Genomic DNA, 18,598 nt, shown 5'->3' with positions numbered 1-18,598 from the left:
TCTTGCATAGCACGGCCCAAGGGTTAACGTAGACGGGAAAGATAACAAAGACCTCGAAGGGGTGGTAGCCCTTAAATGGAATCCTGTCCGGCAGGCCAGGGCGATGTAGGTCGTGAGCCGGACGAAGCCGCAGCAGCGGAGCTGGTCGGGCCCGAGATTGGGCAGGAAATCTCGACGCAGGAGGTCGAGGCCGGGCCGGCTACGACGCCATGGAAGGAGACAACGGGAGGCGTAGACGGGAACTGGCCGCTAGAGGCCAAGGAGCGCGGCAGGACGCTAGGGGGCAAAGTCAGCGGGGCGGTGGGTGAGGAGGCGCATTAAAATGAAAAGGGGAGGGGGGCCCACGGCTGGTAACCTTGGTCGCGGACAATAAGGGCGGGCACGGTATAGAGAATAGTATCGTCCGGGCCGGCCTCGAGCCCGTCGCGGCGCTCCACCTCCCAGGAGAGGGCGTAGGGGTGAACGCGGCCGCTCATAAAGAACCACTGCTCGGACCAGTCGGTATCGACGACCGGCTGGCCGTAGATGGAGAGGTTTAGACTAAAGAAGAGGGAGGGCCCTAGATCGTCGCCCTCGGCCCGGAGGGGTGCATACTCCGACTCTAGCAGCCACGAGGGCACCGGCAGGAGGACTCGGGCGATGGCTTCGGCGTTAAGGCCTCTGATGCGGTGCTCGTCCTGGTGGGCAAACCTCGCGGGGCAGTCAGGCTGGGCGAAGAACATCATGGACATGTCGCCGCCCGCGCCCTTGCTAGTGACAAGGGGCTTGCGGAGGTGCGGGGCAGAGCTGTCCGCCGACGGAGACGAAGACATGGCGAGGCCGTGTAGTGGAAGAGCAACGTTGCCGGAGCGAAGCTATAAGCGGCGAGGAATAGGGGCAGGAGTGCTCCCTACCAATATGCCGTCTTAAGAGTTTAGTGTAGTAGGGAAGGGCTGGTGGCCGTGGTGTATAAGAGAAGTCAAAGGATACTAAACGAAGACGCAACGTAGCGTTAGCGGTAGGCTAAGATAAGGAGCCTATATAAAGTAGGTCTATAAGATGTGTATACAGAAAAATGCGACAAGAGGAGAAGAGGAAACTTCGAAAGGCGGTCTAGTAAGACGTAGAGGGTTTTAAGACAAGCAGGACGCGCGAAGCTATGTTCGAGGAGAAGGAGGCAGACTTATTCGCAACACGTGTAAGACATGGGTTCAAAATTCAGCAGGCGAGCGTCTAGGGGCGTACTGAGGCTTTGACCGACAAGACCTAGATGACAAGACGGAAAAGTGTACCATGCAAAGCACAGGCAAGAAGAAGTTGTCTTGGCGACCTACATGTAAGGACCGGCCGAGGCCGTATAGCCCGCCGCCTTTAGCGGCGGGCAATAGCGGGCGGGCTCGATAGAAAGGCGGCGCCGGTATAATGTAAAGAGCAGCGGCACGCCTGTAGACGTACTAGAGAGCTACGAGTAAGATATATAGACTTTCCTAGAGGATCCTGTACGCACAGGAGGGTGCCAGTCAGCAAGACAAGTGCAGGATGAATGGTCGAGGCAAGGACTTATACGCCGTTATTACACTTACACTTATGAGGATTTACGCCGGGAGCCCAGTAGCACCGCAAGTAGGCGGGGCCGGAGAGGCAGCGCAAGCGAGGAAGACAAGAGGTCCGCGGGGCCTCGGTAGACCGGTGTCGCGATGAAGCCAGCTAACGGGAGGGTCCAGTCCGGAGCGGGTGACAGGGCAAGCCCGGCGCCAGAAGCCCGAGCAGCGCCGTACACAGGACCAGAGATCCGGCCGATCACAGCAGCGCCGGCACTCGGTCGCGGCGCCTCTCGGAGAGAGCAAGAAGAGGCGTCAAGGGAGGCGCCTCCGAGGCGAGGGCGGGGAAGACCGAGGCCGAGTCGCGCCGCGGGATATCCAGCCTCAGCCGACACCGAGTGCGGCGGCAACTTGGCTGCCGCCGACACCGAGGGCGGCGGGGCACTGGCTGCCGCTAGGCGGGCCCAGCGCCGTCTCGGCCTCAGGGAAAGGCCAGCGCGCACCAAGAGAAATCCGGTCTCTGCCGACGGTGGAGACCGCCGGGCCTTCGCCGCCGTCGAACGGGATGGGTTTGGCTTCAGCCTTGGCCGGAAGGCGGGGGGCTCCGCAGGATGTCCGGCCCCAGAGGAGAGCCGCCGGCCCGTCGCCGCGAGCCGTCCAGTCCCGGCCGGCCAGTAGGGCCGAGGCTCCTGCCACAACTCCCGCCGCAGCCGGGCCGCATGTTAGCGGCAGAGATAGCGCATCGGCAGGTACGGCCGTAGAGCGAGGTGAAGGTGTATGGCGGCGACAGCTAACAGGACGCAGGCAGAGCGGCGATAAGACGGCAGGCGAGAGAAGAGCAGAAGAGGAAACGCCATCTTGGTAGTGGGCAGGCCGGGCGGAAACGCGCCAGGGTGGGTGAAAAGATGCCAAGACGAAGGGAGCTGCAGGCCGAGGACCTAGCCAGCGCGCTACGGCACCTCGACGAGGAGTTCGAGGCGGGCGAGAGGCTGGCCAAGGAGCAGACGTGGTGCGCGCCGGTGCCGCGCGAGAGGCAGGTGAGGACGGTGCGGAGGTTCTACCGGGCGTTCCACGACGCAGGCACGCTGCCGATCGCGACCTGCACGCTATGCTACCGGAAGCGGGCCAAGGGGGAGCTGAGGGAGACGGCGTGGGAGGGGTGGTCGCGGAGCAGTGTTGCGGGAGGCGGGCGGCCCCCGTTCGGGTGCCGAACCTGCTTCCCGGGGGGCAGGCCGGTGCCGGTCTGCGCAGAGTGCGCGCGATGGGCCGGGCGCGAGGGGGCGTCGCCGGCCATGCACCTCCACGGGCGGCTCGGCTGCGAGCACGCGTACCCCGACGAGCTGAAGGACCTTACGCCGCTCGAGGAGAAGCTCATCTCGCTCAACTCGTGCTACGGCTTCGTGACGAAGTACAGCATCCCCGGCGGCCAGAGGCAGAGCGTAAGGTACCCAAGGCACGTCAAGGGCCACATTACCGTGTTCCCAAACGACGTGCAGGGCCTAGCCGCTAACGTGCTGCCACACCCGCTGCTGCGGGTCATGGACGAGATCCACGTCTCGTGGCAGGGCGCCGAGAGACCTGGGCCGCGGGACCTATCGGGCCTGCTGTCGTTAAGGCGGTCGGCGGTGGAGAGGGCGCTGGCCTGGCTTAAAGAGAACAATCCGCTCTACGGCGAGGTCGAGATCGACACGGCGGAGATGGCGAGCTGGGGGGCGCCGCCGCACGGGGTGCCGCCGGTGGTGTGCGAGCGGCTAGAGCGAAACGAGCCGTCGGCGCGGGAGAGGACGCGGACGGCGCAGGTAGTGCCACCGTCGGAGCGGGCCATGGACGAAGGGGGAGCGACCGAGATCGAGGAGATCCTCGCGATGCTAAGGCAGGGGCGGGGGACCCCGCCGAGGGGAGCCGCGACGTCGGGGTCACGTGCGAGGACGACTTACACGACGACAGGGACGGCGCTAGGCCTGAAGAGGACGGGGGCGTAATCAACGAGGTGACGTCTTCCGGCATGTTCCCGTTGGACGGGGCGCCAGATGTGGCAGACGCCGAGAAGATTTGCTTCGCCCGCGACGCCGTCGGGCCCGAGGGAGCGCGCGCCGGCCCGAGGACGTGGGTAGGGACCGCGGCCCGAGGGGCGGCGGGCGATGGCGGCGACGTCGAGCCGTACATACAGGTGCGGCGCGGCGATGATTTCGCCGACTCGGCGGACGCCTCCTTCTTCGCAAAGGCCTTTCCGACCCTGTTCCCCTTTGGCTTGGGCGGGCCGAGGCTCGCCGACGAGGACGCCACAGGAGAGAGCGCGTGCCCTAGCGTCGGGAACCAGGGTACGCAGGCGGAGCGGGTCGCGGAGGGCCTTATGTCGACGCGGAACATGAAGCTCCAAGCATGGGCCGACGTCGTGCTGCGGCGCCACGGCGGCCGGTTCGCGACGCACCCTATCTTCGCCTTTCTTGTCTTTAACATGGGCGTGCGATCTAGGAACCGCCAGGCCAGCATGCTAGGCGTAGCGAGGAAGAACTTCGCAAGGGTCGAGGGCCTGCTAAAGTCGTTAACGGCGCAGAGGCTCGAGGCGGCGAGGGTCGAGCTCGAGGCCACGGGCAAGACTAGCGACGACGGGGTAAAGGAGCTCATCCGGTCCCTCTCCGTGTCGGCTACCGGCAGCCGATGTCGAGGGAGAGCCGGCTTAGTATGCGGAAGAAGATGCTCTCCCTCATCATAAGGCACGGGGTGCCGGCCATATGGTTTACGCTGAACCCGAACGACATCACGAACCTGGTAAAGTTACGGCTGGCGGCGCACCGCGCCCGCGACCCCGACGAGGCCGAGGCCTTCCTAAGAGACCTGGGGACCGCGTATAAGCGGACGCGGCTGGCCATATCGGACCCGATGAGCTCGGCCATCTTCTTTCACCGGGAGATGACGCTCTTCTTCGAGCACTACGTCAACGTCGGGGAGGAGTTGGTGTTCGGGCACGTCGGCGCGTACTACGGGGCGGTCGAGACCAACGAGCGAGGCGCTCTCCACATCCACGGGCTCCTCTGGCTAAGGGCAACGCGGGCCTTGGCGAGGCGCTCGGCGGCTCCGATACGGAGGAGCAGGCGGCGTACCGGGAGCGCATCGTCCGCTACGTAGATAGCGTCTTCTCCGAGGTAAGGCGGCCGCCTTAAGATGATAACCCCCATCCGTAGCAGGCCGAAGGGCCCCGAGCTGACCCGAGGCTATAGGAGCTAGACGCAGAAGGTTACTGCGCCGTGCAGGCGGAGCGGTCGGCCACGGCGGACATATCGTCGCGGCTCGACGACGTCGCGCGCTTCACGGACACCTTCGACGAGGAGGCCAACTTCTGCGCCGGCGCGACGCAGATCCACACGCATAGCGCGACCTGCGTAAAATACTCGCTCGGCGCGAGGGCGCGGAAGGGGGACCTCTGCCGGTTCAAGGCGCCGTGGAGGCTGGTGGAGAGGACGGCGCTGACGGCGGACGGGGTGCTCGAGATCCGGCGGACGCATAGCATGGTGAACCGGTGGAACCGGGCGATGGCAGTAGGACTACGGCACAACCACGACATCTCGTTCATCGCGACGCAGCGCAAGACCATGGCCCTAATCTACTACATTACCAACTATGCGACGAAGGTAGAGGACCCGTGTGGAAGCGTGTGGCCGCCGCGGCCGAGTTCCTCCCGCGCTAGAGCCGACGGGAGAGGGCAACGGAAGTGGCGCCGACCGCGACGCCGGCCGAGGGGCGGGGCCGAAGGGGTGGCGACGGCGGCGGACCCCAGGGGGAACAAGACGAGAACGTTCCTGCTCAAGGCGGCGAACCGAGTATTTACGGAGCGGCCGCTGTCGCAGGTCGAGGTGATCGCGCACCTCCTAGGGTACCCGGCAGAATTTAGCAGCGGCTCGGCGTGGGCGTACGTGAACGCGAACCAGCTCTACTGGGCCGTCTTCCGCCGGTGGCGGCACCTCCGACGGGCGAGCGGCGCGGAGGCGACGGGCGACGCGCCGGACGAGACGGTCGTCGTCGAGGAGGCCGGGCCGAGGATCCCCCCTCGTCGAGGCCTACCGGCACAGGGGGCGAGCTCCTACGGGGCCTCTGCCTTTATGACTACGCATCGCTCGTAAGGCTAAAGCGAAACGGCCGCGGTGCCGACGGTGGGACGGGCTGGGGCGAGGTACCCTTCGCGGAGAGCTGGGCGTCGGGGAAGGGCTGGGTGCAGGCGCTTAGGCGGCCGGGTAGCGGGGCGACCGTATGCCTCGACGGATACCTCAGCAAGGAGTTTAGCGAGGGAGACGACGAGTCGTGCCACCGAAGGTGCGCACCATAAGACGGGGAGCGCCCAAGGGAAGGCAGCGCGGCTAGGGCATCGGCTAACAGCGCCTAGGGCGGCGGTACAGCACCTGGCCCTATTCGTGCCGTGGGAGTCCTTCCTCGGCGAGGAGGCAGGCGACATCGACGACATCTGGGCGCGGGCGCGGGAGTCGCTGGCGCCGAGGGTCGCGCGGCTCGCAGACAACGTGCAGCTCCTCCGGCGGTCGGCGGAGGACGCGAAGCGCGACGCCAAGCAGTGGGCCGCCACGGCCGAGGAGGGCGGTATGACGGCGCCGCATGCCGGCGACGAAGGCAGGGGGGCGGCCGAGGGGGGCGAGGAGGCGTACCGCGCCGGCGGGGCGGGCGACGCGGCGCGGCTCATCGACGTCGTCCGGAATGCCGCCGGCGCGGGACAAGTCACGGCGCAGTCAACAGAGCTGCTAGCGATGACGCAGCAGCTCTGCCGGTTCCAGCAGTCGGCGCTGGGGTCGGCGGCCGAGCTCGCGGCGACGGTAGTGGCGGAGGAGAGGGCAGGCAGGCGGGTGAACCTACCGGGCTCGGAGCTCTCGGGGGCGGCGCTGCCACGGCAAGAAGAGGTGCGGGCCATCAAGTCGCAGCAGAGGAGCGCGGCGCGGGAGCGGGAGCGAGCCATCCAGGGCATCCAGGGCGGCGGGGCGGCGGCGGGCGTCGGGGCCGACCGCGGCGCGGCTCTTCGCGGGGTGATGGGGGGCTTCGGCGAGGACGACATGGACGTAACGGCGGCCGACGGCGACGTAGACGCTGGCACGGCGGCGGGGATGCGCGTGCGGCTCGGCCCGTCGAGCTCGTTCGTCGCCGCCGGCAGGGAGCTGGCGGGGCAGCTAACGCTCAACGAGAAGCAGGCCATCGCTCTCCTAATCGTATGCCGGCAGCTCGACCGAATCCGGCAGGGCGACGACGCAGGCGGCGATGGCGGCGGCCAGCTCTGCCTGTTCATCGGCGGCGAGGGCGGCACCGGCAAGTCGCGCGTCATCGAGGCGCTCGTCGAGCTGCTCGCCCGGAGGGACCTATCGAGCCGGCTGCTGGTGACGGCGACGTCGGGGACGGCGGCAGCACGGATCAACGGCATCACACTACACTCGGCCTGCGGCCTTACGGTCGGCCAGGGCGGCCGGGCGGGAGGGGCGACGAGGGACGTAGACGGCGTACGGCTGCCGGGCCAGGGCGAGCGCTTCGTCGACGGCCGGTCGCGGATGGACTGGCAGGAGAAGGAGGTGCTGGTGATCGACGAGGTCAGCATGCTCGGGGCGCGGACGCTGCACGCCGCCAACGAGCAGCTGTGCAGGCTGCGGGGGTCGGCGCGAGACTTCGGCGGCATCCCGGTGGTGATCTTCTGCGGCGACTTCCACCAGTTCCGGCCGGTGCAGGAGCGGTCGATCCTGCTGCCGAGCGCGGCGGTGGCGTGGGACGAGGACGGGGCGTTCGCGGCCGAGCAGCGGCGGCAGCACGACAAGGCGCACGCGCTGTGGCGGCGGTTCACGACGGTCGTCATGCTGGACGAGCAGATGCGGGCCGCCGGCGACCCGGAGCTGCGGCGGCTGCTCGGGCGCATCCGCCGGGGGGAGCAGGACCGGTCGGACCTAGAGCTGCTCAACTCGAGGTGCCACCGGCCGGGCAGGCGGATCCCGTGGGAGACGGGCCTGACGGTGGTCACGCCTCTCAACCGCAACCGCTGGAACCTCAACCTAGAGGCGGCGCTCGCGTTCCGGGCGCGGCGGCGGACGGCGGCGCGCATATTCCTGTCCGAGCACAAGTGGAGGGAGGGCCTGCCGACGGAGGAGGAGGCGGTGTTAATGCTGCGCCAGGGCGACGACAGCGCGACGCCGGTGCCGGCCGTCTTCGTTTTCGTGCCGGGCATGCCGGTCGTCGTGAACCAGAACACGCACCAGGGGCTGAAGCTAGTGAACGGGGCCGGCTACACGGCGGTAGACGTCATCCCCGACCGGGCCTTCCCCGGCCACCGGGTCTCGGCCGAGCTGACGATGCACTTCGGGCCGCCGGCGGGCATCGTGCTGGCTTCGGAGACGACGAGGGACTTCCACTTCGTCGGGATGCCGGCCGGGACGATCCTGCTGACGCCCATCGGCGTCAAGATCACGGCGCAGCGGAAGCGGCCGTGGCAGCGCAACGACGTCAGCCGGAGGGGCCTGCCGTGCGCGGCGGCCTTCGCCTGCACCGACTACAAGGTGCAGGGCGGGACGCTGGAGCGTGTGGCGCTGGAGCTGCGGGGGGCGAGGATGACGACGGTCGGGGGCGGTGCCGTCGCCGTGCGACCCGTACAGCCTGTACGTGCAGCTGTCGCGGTGCCCGACGCTCGACGGCATCATGCTCGTATCGGAGGTGCGGGAGCGGGATCTAGTCGGGAACCGGGTGCCCGAGGAGATGACGGCAGCGCAGGCCCGGCTAGAGGAGCTTAGCAGGCAGACGACGCAGGAGGCGGCCGACTGGCTCCGCGGGTAACGCGGGCGGCGTAGGCGTCTCGCTCGCAGCGGAGGAGATCCTGCCCTTAGGACGACTACCCTAGCACACAATCAGGGGGCGGAGAAAGCAAAAATTATGGGAAGGCGCAACGTAGAGAGATAGAAATAAGAGCAACAATCTCAAGGTAGTTAGTTAATGGACATCGACGGGTGCGTGTCTAATATAGACGGACCGCAAAGGCGGAGATTTAGACTTCACAGGCCAGCCGGCTCTAGGCTAGCGGGCTTGCCGTAGCTACCGACGTAAAAGGAGCACAGGTCAAGGGCCAGGAGGGGGGCAAAGAGGAAAGGGCGGATTCCGGGGCGAGCTTGAAAGAAAGGGCCAGGAAAGAAGACGGGCTTCAAGGAAAGAGGGCAAAAAGGGGCGGCGACGAGGGCGGTGAGGTTGTATTTTTAAACCAATCTGAAGAGAGCAAGCCGACGAATTAGAGGACGGCAGCCGACGAATCAGAGGGCGGCATTTAGGGGGGGGGAAATTGATGGCGGTGTTTTTTTTTCTTTCTCCCCGGGGAGGAACTCCCCGGGGAGGAACCAGAAGAACCTTTTCGTCACTAACGTTCCTCAAGGCACTCCTGTTTACCCCCTTGCCAATGCCAATGCCAACCTTTTTCCTTTCGTCCGCCGGTTTTCTTATTGTGTCTAAAACTTGCGTCTTTTGTCTTTGCCCTTTTCGTTCATGCCTTTCTAGCGGGTTCTTCCTTCAAGTCTAAAAGTCGCCCCTCGTTGATCGCTGCTGCCCAGTGCCCTTGTCTTCTTGCCCGCCGGCGCTCCTCCGTCTTCTCCCCTCGTCACCTCACCTGACAACTCTCCTTGACTCTTCAGCGTCGCCATCCGACCGACGCAAAGCTTCCTCGACAGTCCTCTCGCTTAGCACCTCCAGCCTGGCCTGCGCGGCGGTCATCTCTTCGGGGACTCGGTTGCCCACCAAGTCTCTCCCGCACCTTGGACACGAGCGTGATGCCGTCTAGCGTTCGACAGCGCGATAGCTGCACATATAAGCTGTACGGGTCGCATTGCGAGGGCACGGCCCTTCCATCGACTTTCGTCGTCCGTGTCCCCGCAGCTCCAGGGCCACGCGCTCTGGCGTTCTGCCCTGCACCTTGTAGTCCGTGCAGGCGAAGGCTGCTGCGCACGGCAATCCCTTCCGGCTGACGTCGTTCTGCTGCCACGGCCGCTTTCGTTGGCAGTGTATCCTGACGCTCATCGGCGTTAACAAGATCGTGCCCGGCGGCATCCCGACGAAGTGGAGGTCCTTTGTCGTCGCCGATTCCAGTAATATCCCCGCCGGCGGCCCGAAGTGGATCGTCATGTCGGACGAGATCCGATGCCCCGGGGACGCCTTGTCGACAATGACCTCCACCGCCGAGTAGCCGGCGCCGTTCACCAGCTTCAGCCCCTGATGGGTGTTGTGGTTCACGACGACCGGCATCCCGGCCACGAACATGAAGACGGCCGGCACGGGGATCGCGCTATCGTCGCCTTGATTGAGTATCATGATCGCTTCTTCCTCGGTCGGCAGGCCCTCCTTCCACTTGTGCTCGGAGATGAAGATGCGCATCGTCGACCGCTGCTGGACCCGGAACGCCAAGCTTGCCTCCATGTTTAGGTTCCACCGATTCCTGTTCAGCGGCGTCACCACGGTGATGCCAGTCTCCCAAGGGATCCGCCTGCCCTCGCGGTAGCACTTGAGTTGAGGAGGTCCAGATCCGTGCGGTCCTGCACACCCTGCCGGATCCGCTTCAGCAGCCCCTGCAATTCCGGATCCCCGGCGGCGCGCATTTGCTCGTTCAACATGACGACCGTCGTGAATCTCTTCCACAGCGCGTGCGCTTTGTCGTGCTGGTGCCGCTGCTCGGCCTTGAACGAGTTGTCTACGTCCCACGAGATGGCCGCGCTCGGCGGGACGATCGACCTCTCTTGGACCGGCCGGAACTGCTGAAAGTCTCCGCAGAAGAGGACGATGGGGATCCCCCCGAAATCTTTCTGCGATCCGCGAAGCCAACAGAGTCGCTCGTTTATGGCGTGCAGCGTCCGCGCTCCGAGCATGCTCACCTCATCGATGACAAGCACGTCCTTCTCCTGCCAGTCCATCCGAGACTGGCCGTGGATGAACCGCTCCGCCCGTTTTGTCAGCCGCACCCCGTCAAGGTCCTTGGCTGTGTTCGCGCCGCCCGCCCCTTGGTCTTTAGTGAACCCGCAGGCGGAGTGGATCGTGATGCCGTTGATCTGCGCCGCGGCAGTCCCTGACGTCGCCGTGATCAGCAGACGATTCGAAAGGCTCTTCCCACTGAACAGCTCGACGAGTGCCCCAATGATCCGCGACTTGCCGGTGCCCCCCTCGCCGCCGACGAACTGGCAGAGCTGGCCGGCATCGCCCTATTCGTTTGTCGCATCAAATCGAGCTGGCGGCATATTATTAGGAAAGCGATCGACTGCCTCTTGTTCAGCGTTAGCCGTGTTGACAACTCCTTGCCCGCCGCGAAGAAGGAGGTCGATGGGCCAAACTGGACGCGCATTCCCGCTTCTGCGTCGCTAGCCGTCTCGTCGGAGTCGGCTGTCGTCATTCGACGTCGTCCTCCCGAAGCCGGTCATCACCCTCCGCAACGCAGCTCGGCGATCGCTTTCCCGGACTGCGATTGTGGTTTGTACGCCTTGGATCATTCTCTCCCTTTCCCTCGACGCACTTATCTGCTGCGACTTGATAGCCTTGACCTGATCCTGCGGCGGTAGTGCGGCCCCGGAAAATACCCGCCCTGGCATGCTTATGCACCTCAACCCTTGTTCGGGAATCGCGATGGCCTCGAGCTCGGCCGTTGAGCAGAGCGCCGATTGCTGGAATCGACAGAGCTGCCGCATCATTGCCATGAGCTCCGGCGACTTGGCCGTCACCTGATTCGTGCCCACTGCGCCTCGGACGACGTCGATCAGGCGCGTTGCGTCTCCGATGTTGTTGGACCGATATGTCGCTGCAAATTCTGCGCCCGCCTCGCCTGTCTCGCCCTCCTCGACGTGGGCGACCGTGGAATCGCCATCGCCGGATGAGGCCGCCCATTGCTTGGCGTCGCGCTTTGCGTCTTCGGCTGATCGTCGAAGCAGCTGCACGTTGTCGACGAGACATGATATTCTCGGGGCCAGCGCCTCGCGCCCGCTCCCAGATGCTATTGATCTCACCTGTTTCTTCGCACAGAAAGGACTCCACGGCACAAATAGCGCAAGATGCTGCACGGCTGCCCTTTAAGGGGAAGGGGGGGGAGGTTAGCCACTCTGATGATGCCTGCCGGCAGGGCGGTTGCTATACACACCTCCGGTGGCACGACTCCTCGTCGTCGTTGTGGCCGAAGTCCTTGCTCAGGTAGCCATCGAGGCAGACGGTAGCATGCTTGCCCGGCCGCCTGAGCACCTGGACCCAGCGTCTCCCTGGCGCCCATCCATCCTCGAAGGGCACCTCCCCCCCCAGGCCGCACAGCTCTCATCCTTACTGGTGCGTTTTAGTCTAATGAGCGATATGTAGTCGTATAAGCATAGCCCTCGCAGGAGCTCTCCCCGGTGCTGGTACGCCTCAACGTGGGAGATCCTCAGGCCTGCTTCTTCGACAACGACCGACTCATTCAGAGCATCATCTATGGCCGCCGCGCCATTTGCTCGTCGGAGATACGGCCACCGTCGAAAGACTTCCCAGTACAGCAGAGATGTGTTCAGGTACGCCCAGGCGCTGCTGTTGGTGAACTCGGCCGGATATCCCAGAAGATGAGCAATGACCTCGACCTGAGACAGCGGACGCTCCGTGAACACACGATTCGCCACCCTCATCAAGAACTGTCGCGTCCTGTTCCCCTTGGCGGCGTCATCGCCAACAGCACCTCCACCGTCGTCCTGTCCTCCGTTGGCCGTGCCGTCACCCGTTGAGGCGGCCAGGAGGTCGGCCGCGGCCGCCACACGCTTCCACACCGGGTCCTCCACCTTCGTCGCGTAGTTCGTGACATAATACATAAGGGCCATGGTCTTGCGCTGCGTCGCAATGAAGGAAATGTCGTGGTTGTGCCGGAGCCCAACAGCGATAGCCTTGTTCCATCGATTGACCATGCTGTGAGTCCTCCGGATCTGCAACACCCCGTCTGCCGTGATGGCGGTCTTGTCGACCAACCTCCATGGAGACTTAAACCGGCATAGATTCCCTTTCCGCGCTCCTTTGCCCAAGGAATACTTGACACAGGTCGGGCTATGCGTGTGAACCTGTGTAGCGCCGGCACAGAAGTTGGCCTCCTGGTCAAATGCGGCCGAAAACTGCTCGGTGTTGTCCAGCAGGGAGGAAATATCGGACGTCACAGATCGCTCCGCTTGCACGGCGCAGAACCCTTCCTGATCCAGATCCTATCTTGCACGTCAGCCTGGCCCCGTTTGTCCATCGGACGAGCAATTCAGGTTCTCAGTGACACGTCTTAGCTATTCTTACCTCGGAGAAGACACTATCGACGTATCGTATGATTCGCTCGCGATTCGCCGCCTGATCCTCCCCGTGGATGTCGGCAAGCATCGAGCTGAGATGCGCGTTTCCGTGCAACCAGAGCAAGCCGTGAACATGAAGCGCCCCTCGTTCGTTGGTCTCCACAGCGCCATAGTACTTGCCGATGCGCCCGAATACCGACTCTTCTCCGACCTTCACGTAATGATCGAAGAACAGCTTCATCTCCCGGTGGAAGAATACGGCGGCGCTCATCGGATCGGACATGGCCAGCCTTGTCCGCTTGTACGCACTCCCAAGGCCTTCTAGGAACTCCTCGGCCGCGCCGGGATCGCGTGTCCGATATGCCGCCAGTCGCAGCTTCACCGGGTTCGTAATGTCGTTTGGGTTGATGGTGAACCAGATGGCCGGAACGCCGTAGCCAACGATGAGCGACTGGATTTTCCGCCGCATATTGAGCCGAACCTCTCTCGACATGGGTTGCCGGTGGCCGTACAGCGAGAGGCTCCTGAGAAGCTCCTTCACGCCCTCATCGGTCGTCTTGCCCGAGCTCTCCAACTCGACCCTCGCCGCCGCTAACCTTTGCGCGGTCATCGAGCGGGCAACGCGCTCGACCTTGCCGAAGTCCTTCCTCGCCACACTCAGCATGCTGACGCGGCGGTTCCTCGACCGCACCCCCATGTTGAAGACGAGAAATGCAAATATGTGGTGCAACGCAAACCGGCCACCATGGCGCCGGAGCACGATGTCGGCCCAAATCCGGAGGTTCAAGCTTCGGGAGGATACGATGTCTCCCGCTGCCGCCCCTGCCTCAACAGCTCTACCGGTGCCTCGCAAGTTGGTAGGGCCTTCCCGCCTCGGCTATGGCCTCTTCGGCCAGCCTTGGTCCCCAACGCCAAATGGGAACAGGGTCGGGAACGTTCTGGCGAAGAAGGACGTCTCAAAGGAGTCGGCAAACTCATCCCCGCGAGACTCGAATGTATGGCTCACTGCCATCGTCGCCACGCCCTCGACCCCACCGAGGATCCGACCCACGTTCTCGGGCCCGCGCGGCCGTCGTCGGCACCTGCGCCAACAGCGTCACAGGCAAACCGCAGCTTCTCGACATCCGCCACGTCTGGCGGTCCGTCCAGCCCAAACATGCCGGAAGACGTCACCTCGTTGATTGGTCGAACGTTCTGATCGGGGCTAGCACCAACTCCATCACGACCCGCGCCTTCTTCGTTGGGCCCGTGCCCTTCAGCCTCGCCTCCCGTTTCCTGCCTTTGCTTGAGCAGAGCGAAGAGTTCCTCGATCTCCACCGACCCCTCGTCGTCCATGGCGCGCTCCGTGGGCGGCACAACGTGCGCCGTCCGCGTTTTCTCCCATGCGGACGGCTCGTTCCGCTCCATGCGATCATACACCAAGGCCGGCACCCCGTCTATCGGGTCTCCCAACTCTCCATCTCCGCCACGTCGATCTCGATCTCGGCGTAGTGGGGTTGCTCCTCTTCAGCCAAACAAGAGCCCTCTCGACGACCCGCCGCCTCACCGACAAGAGACTCGACAGGTCGCTCGGTGCCGGCTTCTCCACGCCCTGCCACGAAACGTGGATCTCGTCCAGTGCTTGCAAAGGGGTGCGGAGCACCTTGGTCGCCAGCTCCTGCACGTTGTTGGGAAACACTGTGATGTGGCCCTTGACGTGCCTCGGATACCTCACGGCCTGCCTCTGCCCGCCCGGAATGCTATATCTCGTGACAAACCCATAGCAGGAGTTGAGCGAGACGAGCTTCTCTTCGACCAGCGTGAGTCCCTTGAGCTCGTCAGGGAACATGTGCTCACAGCCAAGGCGAGTGTGAAGATGGACCGCCGGCGACAGACTCCCGCGCGCCAGGCATCGGGCACTCCGCACACACCGACACGGGCTCGCCTTCGGAAAGCAGCTCCGGCATGAAAATGGTGAGCGGCCGCCCTCTGGCACGCAGCTTGACAGCCATTGATCCCATCTGATCTCCTCAGCTCTTTTCTCGTACGCTTGCGGTAGCACATCATGCAGGTCCGTATCGGCAACGTGCTCGCATCGTGGAACGCCTGATAAAAATCCCGCACCGTCGACACCTTCCTGTCGTGCGGTATTGGCGTACACCACGTCTGATCGTTAGAGCCTCTCCTTCATGGCGAAGTCTTCCTCCAAAAAACGCAGCACACTCGCCAGGTCTTCGGCCCGCAGCTCCCGACTCCTCTGCCTTCCGATTCCACTCCGAATCTGTTTTCTCGGGCGCTCGTCCGGACCAGGAAGACGTTTTCTCTTCTCCCGCCTCCGGGGCCGCCTCCGATCCATGATTTCTTCTCTCCGTGGCTGATTCGCTTCTTCGCAAGCCGTCGGATGCGGCAGCTTTGGCGACGACTGCCCGACTACGTGCGCATCCCCTGACACGCCATCCGGCCCTTTGCACTGGACAGGCACCGGGCCGTGCTGGCGAACGTTTTCCATGCCGAACCTTGACCTCAGTCCTTGCCCTTTCCAGCACTCTCCTCGTTCTTGCTGCCGATCAAACTGCACGGGCTCCCCAGCCGCCACCCGCGATGAGCCGCCCACCTCCCTTTGTTGCAGCCTCCGCCCGCTCAGCGAAGCGTCCGCTGGCTCTGCCGCGGCGTCGCCCACCCCCACAGGAGACGGCCCCGGATGCTGCGCCGTACCTGCTGCGTTGGAGACACCCCTGCGGCCTGGTACTCCCTTTACCCGCCAACTCCGTCCCCGACGGCGCTTGGGCAAACCAGACGCAATCGCTGCTGCTAATTGCCCGTTTTCTCTTAAGTTGTCGAATACCGGTTCCCTAGGCTGGATGGATCGAAGCTTCGGTACCTCCTTCGAATGAACACTCGGGACATCGCCCGCCGCCGCCGTAACACGTTGCTCCTCATCTTCAGGATCTCCTCCTGAGGCAGAAAGTGCCGATGAGGAGCGGACGATCAGAGTCCGCTACCCCATATCTCCACGTTCCCTAGGCAACAGGGGCCTCGGAAGCTGACCCGGTGACTGATGTTGCGCGGAACTTCCGCTGCTAACCATATTATGGAACTTCCGTGCTCTGTTTGACCGCAAACCGCCTCGCGGCGGTCTTCTCGGCAACGACCTCGCAATTGCTTCTGCGTGCTGTCTCCATGCGGTGTCTTCAACCACAGGTTTCTAGGCTGAATCGGCCGGAACGTTGATGCCGCATTCGCCCGTGATTCGTATCTTCGTAACCGTCCCAGGCTCTCCCCCCGTGCTCTGCGGCCCCTCTCAGAAGCTGCCACCACATCTACACCGGCTCCTGTCGCACCATCTCCGAGCCCCGAACCCGACCCGCTCACGTTCTCACCTCTTCTCCATCCCCGACTGACAACGAACAGGCTTCAGGGTGAGCAACCGCCTCGCTTAACTTCACTGCAGGACTGTCCGCCATGCTGCTGCCTCCTCGACGTCGACTGCCGTAAATTGGCAACAGGCTATAAAGCTTTGGCTCCGGAGCACCTCCACTTGGACAGTCTCGCTTGTTGACGACGCTACTTCTCCCGAATGGGAAGCTCCCTAACCATCACTTCCCTCATGGCCGTGGCGTTTCTTCCCTATAAAATGCTTCCCTATGGTACCGAGGCGATGCAATACTACCCCTCTATATTCCCCCGTTACCATGCCTATCTATGTGCGTCCACCGTCCCGGCCTCGCCTGGTCTCCACGTGCGACCTGCTACCCCAGCTTTGCCAAAAGCGACCCTTCCATCGCCGTGCTCTCTTTTGCGCACTCCAGCGAATCCCTGGCCACTGCCGACCTCCGGCACATGGAGATGGCCGCGACAACCGCCTGCCGCACACTTCAAACCATACTCTTCAGCCCTTCCAACACCATCCTACCAACCTTGCGCATCAGTTCACCATCAATACCCGCCAATCCGCCTCGTCGAGCAACAGCCACAAGGCTGCCGGCGATAACATGTCCATGACGTCCCTCATGCAGCCGGACTACCCTTCTAGATTTGCTCCCTCGCCAGCACCAATGTCGCATCAACGGCCTTAATGCTAAAGCGATAGCCAGGACCCCTGCCTGTCCTCTTGTAGTCGCTAGCCACCGGAGTCTCGACTTGCAAACCCTCTTGGAAAGTTCTCGTGACCAACTCGCATCCTCCTCCTCAGGTCGACCCATATATCCGACTTCACCGTGTCCCAATAGTAGACTCGACACGGTCGGCACCCGCCTCGCTCAGCCGCACGCAATGCCCATCCAACTACCGACGACCGTCAAAGGGAGTCCTGCAATACTACCATAACCTCTTTCTTTCCTTCACTCTCATTCGTTATTGCCCCCTTTGCTATCTACTCCATGCAACGATGACACCGAAGGGGACTACTGGACTTTCTTTCTCCGCAGTCTTACCCACACTAACCTTACCGTTCGCCGACCTCCAACTTCTCGCAACATAGCCATCACCCCTACTCAACTTCCAACCCCCGGCTCCCTACTTCACTCACGACCACAGAACCAGATGGTCGAGACTGCTCGAGAACCTCGCCAGCTCATTCCCGCATACCCCCGCTTCTGATCTATCACCTAGGTAGCATTCACTGACTCTCAAGTCTCCCCGACCCGAGCCACGAGCCTCTTTCGAGCAGCAAGAAAACCTGCTTTATAGGATGCCTACCTCTACTCTGCCTAACCTCCTTTACACTTCCACGGTGACCACATCTGCCATGTTCTCACGATGTCGGCCTCCCAGCTCGACGTCGATACCTCGTCCTCCCGCGGCAACCTCTTGACAGCCAGAAAAATGCTGGCGCCGACATGTCCATGATGGCCTTTGTCCAGCCCGGCTGCCCGTCTAGGTTCGCCTACCAGAATGAGCATCGTGTCAAAGGGCTCAACGCAGAAACCCTAGCGAGGGTCTTCCTTCCAACGCCCTCATGGCTGTCGACTCCAGAGTATGCAGCAATCCGGTCAGATACTGACAATCCATCGACCTGCATCTTCTTGAGCCTTAATATTTCCATATACAACCAACAGATAATCCCCTCGGAATGGACCGAGCAGTGGTTCTTTATGGTCGGCCGTGTTCATCCCTTTGCCCTGACGTGGAAATCGAGCGACGTGATAGCTTCGAGTCGGAGGATGACAACATTACAGAATACACCATCCCGGCTCTCATCGTCCGCGACCACAGCTACCAGCCGTAGGTGTATGCTCCAGACCTCCGTCACCACTACCATCTCTGACGATGGCCACAGAGTCATCCCTCGCACCCTCGGCTCGGCGGATGCCTTCCCAGCGATACAACCCATTGTCTCCTTCACGGGACCTGTCATCGGTTCCGGCCGCGACCTTCTGCATGGAAACTCGGCTGCGGCCCTTGACGACACCCAGCTGAGCTGTTGCGGCTTTGTCCAGCTCTCGACCTTTATCTGTCCTGGGATTCCGGGCAAAACACCCTTCAAGGGCTTTCATCCCTTTCAACTTTTCGTCATCTTCCCATTCACGCCAATCCTTGGACCTCCTATGCAAGAAGATGACCGAGAGGCGCGATAGCCAGTTCCAGCCGAACGCTCTCCTCACCTGCACGGGCAAAATCGCCGGCTTACTCGATCACCAGATCATGACACATGCCCCGGCCTTCGAGCAAGACTATATCTTCATCGTCGTCCCCGATACATGGACTTTCCTTGACAGGGCCATGTCCAACCAGGCTTCTGCGACACAGCTACTGCCGACGACACCCAAGGGCTCAGTCGGCAACCCTCGGACTATAGCGATGCGTTGGCCAGGTTTACCTCTACCA

The 18,598-nt window shown here is 63.1% G+C and overlaps 2 protein-coding genes across 2 annotated transcripts; one reads left to right on the top strand and one right to left on the bottom strand.

The window, feature by feature from the left end:
- Positions 1-2,425: 2,425 nt before the first annotated feature.
- Positions 2,426-8,327, top strand: HRG_07286 (PIF1-like helicase domain-containing protein; the record flags this gene model as incomplete). Its single annotated transcript, XM_044865757.1, has 8 exons — positions 2,426-3,393; positions 3,468-4,203; positions 4,299-4,490; positions 4,565-4,666; positions 4,742-5,533; positions 5,737-5,831; positions 5,902-8,152; positions 8,208-8,327. 8 exons carry the CDS (start codon positions 2,426-2,428, stop codon positions 8,325-8,327), a joined length of 5,256 nt encoding a protein of 1,751 aa, XP_044718721.1.
- Positions 8,328-9,311: 984 nt separating this feature from the next.
- On the bottom strand, positions 9,312-14,621 carry HRG_07285 (PIF1-like helicase domain-containing protein; the record flags this gene model as incomplete). The annotated part of the gene is made up of 10 exons (XM_044865756.1): positions 9,312-9,506; positions 9,588-10,014; positions 10,077-10,590; positions 11,032-11,579; positions 11,650-11,747; positions 11,948-12,718; positions 12,801-13,458; positions 13,902-14,297; positions 14,344-14,493; positions 14,551-14,621. 10 exons carry the CDS (start codon positions 14,619-14,621, stop codon positions 9,312-9,314), a joined length of 3,828 nt encoding a protein of 1,275 aa, XP_044718720.1.
- Positions 14,622-18,598: the final 3,977 nt, after the last annotated feature.

The sequence above is a fragment of the Hirsutella rhossiliensis genome, assembly GCF_020360975.1.
Source record: "Hirsutella rhossiliensis strain HR02 chromosome Unknown scaffold00008, whole genome shotgun sequence".
Classification (NCBI taxonomy): domain Eukaryota; kingdom Fungi; phylum Ascomycota; class Sordariomycetes; order Hypocreales; family Ophiocordycipitaceae; genus Hirsutella; species Hirsutella rhossiliensis.
Note: the sequence above shows the minus strand (reverse complement) of the source record. Positions and strands in the feature narration are given on the sequence as shown.